This window comes from Tupaia chinensis, unplaced genomic scaffold (genome assembly GCF_000334495.1).
Source record: "Tupaia chinensis unplaced genomic scaffold, TupChi_1.0 Scaffold139952_1, whole genome shotgun sequence".
NCBI classification, from domain to species: domain Eukaryota; kingdom Metazoa; phylum Chordata; class Mammalia; order Scandentia; family Tupaiidae; genus Tupaia; species Tupaia belangeri.
The window spans coordinates 950,437-958,472 of NW_006199830.1; the positions used below are offsets into that span (position 1 = coordinate 950,437).

General features: G+C 44.1%; 1 protein-coding gene across 1 annotated transcript in view; it reads left to right on the forward strand.

The window, feature by feature from the left end:
• The first annotated feature begins 227 nt into the window (after positions 1 to 227).
• The window catches only part of LOC102478975 (CUGBP Elav-like family member 4), a 17,563-nt gene continuing 9,754 nt past the window's right edge, over positions 228 to 8,036 (forward strand). Inside the window, exon 1 of the mRNA XM_006162413.2 lies at positions 228 to 657. Within this exon, the coding sequence (XP_006162475.1) occupies positions 372 to 657 (286 nt within the window). The 5' untranslated portion in view covers positions 228 to 371. The remainder of the gene's footprint in view (positions 658 to 8,036) is intronic.

Sequence of the window (8,036 nt, forward strand, 5' to 3'; positions counted from 1 at the left end):
CACCCCTGGTCTGGCTGGGAACTTGAACCGGTCCAGCCTGTTTAAACGGAAAGGACAGAGATCCTGTCTGTTCAATGTAAAAAAAAAAAAAAAAAAAAAAAATTGGATCAGACTGAGAGAGAGAGGAGAGAGAGAGGGAGGGAGAGAGAGGGGGAGAGGAGAGAGAGCGCGCGAGCGCGAGCGAGCGAGAGAAGAGAGGAGAAAGAGAGAGAGCGAGCAGAGAGCGAGAGGAGAGCGAGGTGTAGAGAAACCGAGGGGGAGAGAACCCGAGTGTGTGTATGCGTGTGCGTGTGTGAGCGCGAGCGAGCGAGCGAGGGAGAGGAGCGAGAGAGTGCGAGCGAGAAAGAATAAAAGGAAAGAAGATTTTCTCTATGTATATAAAGATGGCCACGTTAGCAAACGGACAGGCTGACAACGCAAGCCTCAGTACCAACGGGCTCGGCAGCAGCCCGGGCAGCGCCGGGCACATGAACGGATTAAGCCACAGCCCGGGGAACCCGTCGACCATTCCCATGAAGGACCACGATGCCATCAAGCTGTTCATTGGGCAGATCCCCCGCAACCTGGATGAGAAAGACCTCAAGCCCCTCTTCGAGGAGTTCGGCAAAATCTACGAGCTTACGGTTCTGAAGGACAGGTTCACAGGCATGCACAAAGGTGAGTGCACCTTTCCCTCCCAACTTTGTCCGGGAGAAGGAGCGGGCGGGCGGGCAGACCTGCCGGCCGGCAACTAACGAGCGAGCGGGAGACGGAGCGAGAGGGAGCTTCGAGCGGACGCCGAGGAGGGAGGCGCTCGGGTAGCAGAGACCGGAGCTGGGGTGCGTGGGGAGCTGTTCGCTGGGGCAAGGCTGGGTTTTGGACGAGGAGCTGATAGAAGCGGTGCCATGGAGAGAGCAGCGGGCACAGACGATGAAGAGAAAGAGAAGCTCGAGGGGGAAAGGGGGATCTGGGTACAGAGACTTGAAAGATTGGGATGGGAACAGCTGCACCGGCCGAGTCCAGGACGCTGAGCGAACTGGCAGTCGCTTCGCGGGCCGGGAACCGAGGGTGCTGTCCATCGCCGTGGTGCTGAAAATACTAAAGGAGATGGTCTCTTCCTCCGTTCCCGGCCAGAGTAACAGGAGCGCAGCCGTCTAAAAGGGGGAAAGAGGTGACAAATTCGAAGAGATATTTTTATTTTGCTATCAATTGAACAGTAAACTCTCCCTGTCTAGCTGTGTGCCTCAGTAATCTGATTGTGCTGGGGTGGGGGGTGGATGTTTGAAGGAACCAGTGATAAAAAACCTAAGACAAGAATTACCAAGAAACCAGCCATCCCCTGGGTAGAGTGAGTGGTCTGAGGAGCCTGGATAGTCACCTTCCCAGGAAACCCGAGCTTTGGGGGGTAAAATGTGTGTGTGCAAGATATGCATTTTGAAGGGTGTACCCTAATTTATCCCAAACTCACCATGCAGAGAGCTTTATAGTACATTATTTCTCCGTGAAGCAATCATCGCTAGTGAGTGCTTGGGGGATGGGGAGACAGAATAATCAAAGAATTAAAGCCCAGCAACTTTTTAGGAAAGTGGTCATGGGAATTGTCTGCAGCCTGCCTATTTTCTCCTTGTTTTATTATCTTTAAGGCAGAACCCCAAACGTGTTCAGTTGTAGAATGTGTGTGGGTGGCTGGTGGGTGACGAAATTAGCCCAGTGCTCCGCTCCCTAACAGTAATGTATAGGATGTGCAGCGAGGATTAATCGGTGCTGGAGCTGTGTGGGCAAGTTAAATGCTTTCTGAGAGAGATTGATCGCCAGGCAGGGAAGGAGCACGGGGCTAAGGAAGTTGTAGGGAATGTGTATGGACGTACCGTTTTTAATAAACAGTAGTGTGGAGAGCCGCCGAAGATGCCGTGTTAGAGCTGGTGGTTTTAAAGATGAAAACACACACACGCACACCCACCCCCACATTGAGAGCAGCCTCATCCTTGGCCACAAATGGGCTATGAACAGAGCTGATCCTCCGGCACATTAGGTGCAGAGCGCGGAGCTGTCTGGCTCTCCAAGCAGCAGCGGTTTTCACTATCACAACCACCCTCCTTCTCCAGCCCTCCCTTCATCCGAATACTAAACAGAGCTCCAAACTCTTCATAGTTGGAGTCCCAGAGAGCAGTTTTTATTGGCTTTAGCATCTTCCAGCTTGCCTGCTGAGGAGTAAATCTTAAAGTTAATGGCATGTTGAGTAGTACAAAAACACAGCAGAATGGAAATATACTGGATTTGTTGGGGTGGGGTGAGGGTGGGGGCTGTAATGGAGAGGGAAACCAACCTTTATCCAATATGGAGAAAATGTCTGTCTGGTCAGAAGAGAGATTGGAAAAGCGGAATGGGGAGGCAGTCGTCTAAATAATATCTGAAGAAAAGGAAAGAAACACCCCCCCCAAGTCGAATATATCTTTGTAGTTTCTCTCTCTCCGAACAACCTCCTTAGATGCTAATCAAGGTTTGTATCAAACCTTTGTCATCCTAACATGTCCCCAGTTTAAAAAATAATAATACTAAAAAATTGTAAAGCATAGCTAAGGAAGTGTTGTTCCCCTGTTTCAATGATCAGTTCTGTGATTTAAGATTTCAAAGTTTAAAACAAAACAAACAAAAAAATCAGAACCCACTATGGCAAAGGCAGTTGTGAGGAGCTGGGCTTCCTGTGGGAGCTGTATTGGAGCACTTTATTTGCTTCTTTATTTCAAATGAAGATAAACTTTAACAATATTCTTTGATTTCCTCTCAACCGTCTCTGGGTGCTATCATCACTTATTTCTGAAATAATTTGGACTCTCTTGTATTATAGCAAAGAAGGCGAATTTTTAGCATTTGCATCGATGGGTAGAGAAGGTTATACATTTTACATAATTATGTGTATGTGTGTATGTGTATACACACACACAGACATCCATACACACACATATGGAATTCCTAGGATGAGCAAAACTTCATTTCTAAATAATTCTTCCCCCAACTGTCTCAGTGGCAGGCAGGCCCATTGCCTCCAGCATACTGGGTGCCTCGTTGTCACAGCTCACCCTTCAAAGCCTGAGCATATATTTTTTCTATGAAACTTCCTGCTTCTCCAGCCCTCTGATTTTTATAGTCGAGGTTGGGCCACAACATCCCTAAGAGCACCAGGAAGCTCTTAGAGAGCTGAATAAATGAGGCAGTTTCTGAGGTCTGGTTTATTCAGTCCTAAAAGAGTTCAAACTCCTCCTTCAGTGATGGAGACTGATTTATTAGCTAATCCTGATAAAATAAGCCTCCGGCCACCTTAAAAAATTACTCGCTTGCCATTGGTGATTAATTACTATTAAGTCAAAAAGCATGATGAGGCTTGAGGAATGAGGGTTGCATTTAGCTTCTAGATTTTCCCCATCTCTAAATTGACAACATGAGGCTTGGGATAGAATCATGCCTTTGTTAAGCCTGGTTTCAGGAAATATTTGTGGATCTTGCTATCTCCTTCTTGAATTTCTAACTTCTAATGAATCATATTGGGGTAAAATTGAGAAGTGTAACATGATATTCACTTCAAGTGTAGAGGACCTTTGGATATAAATGTTTTGTTTTGTTTTTTACCAAAAAAAGGAAAAAAGGGAAAAGGAGTTAAACTAAAGGAAATGCATGAAATTTCAGGTGGTATCCATATGTCCAGCACCTGCCACTTCAGGTAACTAAAAAAGGAAAGAATTCTAAGGGTTAATGGAATACCTGCCATGCGTAGAGTGCACCTTAAAAGGCAATTACTCCAGTCAAATTGGGAGTCTGTGGAGGAGGGAGTAGGTAGGTGTTGTGGAGCAAACCCAGCCATATCAGAGAAAGGCTGCTGGGCTGGGGAAGCAGCATAGCAGTTGTGGACTGGGGTAATTACTGTAAAGGTAAATTTGGCCCCTGGATACCAAAAAGCAGTTGGAGGGAGGGGGATCTGGGTGCCAGAAAGAGAGAAAAAGGAAAGAGAGGAAAGTTCAACATTAAAATTCAAAGAAAAAACTGCCAAGGAAGAAAACCCAGTTTAATGCAAACTCTCCCAGCTAACTCACAATCCTCTTGTCTTCCCCATGAGAAACACTTTGAGAAAGATTGTTTTTCCAGCCTCCAAAGAGAAAGACATTGTACTATTGATTAAAGAAGAGAGAGGCAAATTCCCGGGATAGCAGCAGAAGTGAGTTGAGGACCAATTTTGCCCCTTCTCATAGAATTTTTTTTCCTTTGGAAAAGGGAACCGGTCACCCACTAGTCTAATTCTTCTCTTCCCTCATTTTTAAAAATGTATTTCTCTTTTCTTCTTTTTATTTCCTGGAAAACAAACTGAAGCAGTGACTGAAGATACACATACACACACACATCCTCATGCCTGCTACACATACACAGTGGATCCACACATGAACAAGCCGACAACCCATTCATAACTTTGGTCCTGTCTAGCAGAATAGGAGGCAGCAAAGACTGAGTTACTGGGAGACATAAAGACTAGTGCTCTCTGGATAGCCATATTATAATGCATTATCTTTGAAGTCATTTAAGTCCAATTTAAGTGGTATTTAGTATAATATTTATGAATTAATGTAATCTAAACATAGGACTGTCCCCAAAGGTTTAAACAGCCTTTACTACTGATGTGTTCTTGTTCCCGGAGCCTGCAATGCATTTTAATCTAAACAGCCAAGTCCACATCATAGTTCCTCTTGTTATCCAGTCAGAACAGATCTGTGCCTGGGTAACCACTCTGCTTTGAGATTTTCCCCGCTGCATGGAGAAAAATCTACTCTACTGGCAGCCCAGGGGGCTCCCAACCCAGAAGCCACAGCTGCAGGGACTTCAGTTCAACATTCAGAAAGAGGGTGGGGACAGAATAATGGAATCTTCTGTGAATTTAGCTCCAGAGAGTACATCATCTTAAAATGCACTCACCACCAGATGCACAACCTCCCATTTCAAATGTACCTGAGTGGAAATGTCTGAAACTCCTTGATTTGGGGTGTAGCTGGGAGAAAGAGGAAGGGTGAGGATTATGATTATGTTTTGGTGATTTGTGATTGTATCTTCATAAAACTATGACCTGTATTTGCATTTAAGATGTGACATTTCTCAGAACATCACATTTTCACTATTTGACTTTAGCCGAGATGGCTCGTTGTTTTTTGGTTTGCTTTTCTTCCCCCTTGAAGATAGGTGAATTAAAACTGTGAGGTTCTATCTGATTTCTATTTTCAAATGAGTCTAAGAAACAGTGAAGCTGAAGTATTAACATGGGCATCAGCTCAATTAAGATGAACTTTTTTTTAATTACTTTGAAAAATATAAATCCAGTTCTGTCCAGGGAAAGAGACTAGCAGAATGGCTGGGAATACACCTACAGTTTTTAAAAGAAAGACTTGGCTTATTAGCGATAGGGAAAATGTGATAATAAGAAAACAAGAAAAATATTTTTTAAATTGTTTCACCAAAGAAAACAAGCAATAGCAATGATTATAAAACTAAAGTATATCAAAGCAATAGCCACTATTAAAAAAATACAGATGTTGATAAGTGTCCTATTTAAGAGCAAAAAATATTATTTGGAAATGATTGGTTTATTTAAAAGTCTAATGGTTACTTGCTGCTTGTGCATAATTTCATTTATCTTTCAAAAAAAGACTTCCTCAGAATCAACACACACACAGATTTGCATGCACGTGTGCATCCATGTACAAGCATGACTAAGCGTATCCCACACATAGGGAAACCAGGGCTGGCCTAGATTTCACTGCAATTCAACAGGGAGATGTTAACACTCTTCCCTCCCCCTCCCCAGTTTTAATGGGAATTCAAGACTGGGTTGAAGGAACCCCCTTTGCATACTTTCACTTCTTCTATCACCTGCTCCAGTTGACTGAATATTTGTGGCTTCTCAAACACAAAATAAAATAAAACAAAAACAAAGCTTTTCTAGAATAGTCTTAGCTTGAAAACAGCCCAAAGGAAAACAATTACAAAAATGCATGTTATAAATATGCCCCCACACAATCATATTGTAAAGCTCTCACAATTCTTTCAAATAATCCGTTTCCTAGAACCTTCCTGATTCCCAGTGACCTAGCAACTGGACTGTGATCATTGCCATCACTGTTACTGGCACCATCATTCTCATTACCACAGCTTATCTGAGAGGGTCTTCAAAAAGTCTATGGAAAACAAATACTATGAAAAACCTGCATAGATTTCAAAATTCTTTACACCAAAATAAACTCCTAATTTTAATTCCACTTTTTTCATGAACTGTTTGAAGTCTCCTTGTATACCAGGATGAGAGAAGGGCTTCTGAATGAAGCCTAAAATTATATCCAAGACACCACCTCCTTTGTTTGAGAAAAGAACTGGTCTTAACTACGCCTCAGATGGATTCAGAAAACACACTCTAGAGCTCACACTTTCCATGTCATCAGGAGATGGTCAGTTTCCAAACTGACCTAAGATCTTGACCAAAGTGGATTTGGGGCCAAGAAGCTATAAAGGAAAGGGAGATGCAACAGAGACAAAGCCTAACATTGCAGACAGAAAAAGAAAAAGAAAACTGTAACTTGTAGGGTCAAAATGCCAGCTGGATGCTGGGAGTGCTTGTTGACAGCACCTGAAATTCAGCAGCTCCTGGACTTGGGAGGGAAATCTCATGTGACATGCAAAGAAAAGAGCTAGAGGGTGTAAAAACCTTTGCATCTGTGAGTCCCGGAGGGTTGGAGGAAGGGAGATGCTGCAGCCTGTCTGAGTGGTGTGTGTGTGTGTGTGTGTGTGTGTGTGCTTGTGTTCAGGGAAGAGATGACAAATGCAAGTGGCATGGAGATACTGGAGGCATGTTGTAGGACTATATGCAGAGTGAAGGGTGTTGGAGAAAAGTAGAGAAACCTGGAAGAATTATGCTGTCCTCATGATTACATGCATGTTCCACTTTAGAACTCATGGCTTGATTTTGTCAATGATCCAAGTTCCAGTGTAGAGAGATGCTATTTTTTTCTTTGTCTACCCACTATCCCCACCCAGAAATCCCGGTTTAGGAGAGAGTTCTGTCATCATCTTTTATCCATCATCCTTCGAAAGCTAACCTGCTTCTGCTCACCCATTGACTAATATTAAAAATGACCTTCCATCTGGAATCTAAGTAGCCAACCACAGAGCCCAGCTCTCTGCAGAGACAATTTCCTCCACCTACTACATTCTCTATCCCACTTGCTACACCTTGGCATCCCAGCCTGCTTTCTTCTAATAGTGCTATCATACACAAACACACACACACACACACACACACACACACACACACACACACACAGCACTTGACCAGCTTAATCAAGACAGGTCCTTTAAGCAGAGTGCTGCATTTTTCCCTAAACGCAATCAGGGTGTGGCAGGGATACAGCTGACCTCCTCTCGGGCTGTCTGTAACAAGAGAAACATTCGTGCCCTTTACCTCTGCTTTTTTCTGCAGGCCTTTAAATACACAGCCTCCCCCAAATCACAGAAAGTACCCAGTTCTACTAGATACTCTAGCCTAGGGAAGTGGAACAGAGCACCTCCTCAACTTAGTTGTAGCCTTTTTATCATTCATCATTCTTCCTCTCCCTCTTTACCTTCTTTCTTCTTTCCATTTAAGAGCCCCATCCAAATCCCACAGTGGGTCCTGGAAGAGAGAAATGTTCCACTCAGCAACACAGGAGTACAATTAAAGGCACCAGGGCAGAAAGATAATTACAGGGGTAGAAAAGGCATAAGGAGCATTCCCAGAGTGCTTTCCCTAAGAACTTTCTCCATCTCTACCCACCAAGTTTCCAGTGGCCCCTGGGTGGGCATAAAGCCCAAGCCACAGCCCTACCCACGGGAACCACAAGGAAGCCAGGCGAGAAACCCAAGGGTAATTCCTCTGATTTCTACGTCTTTGAAGAGTGGAAGGGATGTTTTCAGGACCATTCATTTGCAGGATTTTTCCCCTTCCTCTTGCTCCACATTTGGTCTCTCTTATCCTTCCCTGTACTCCCCTT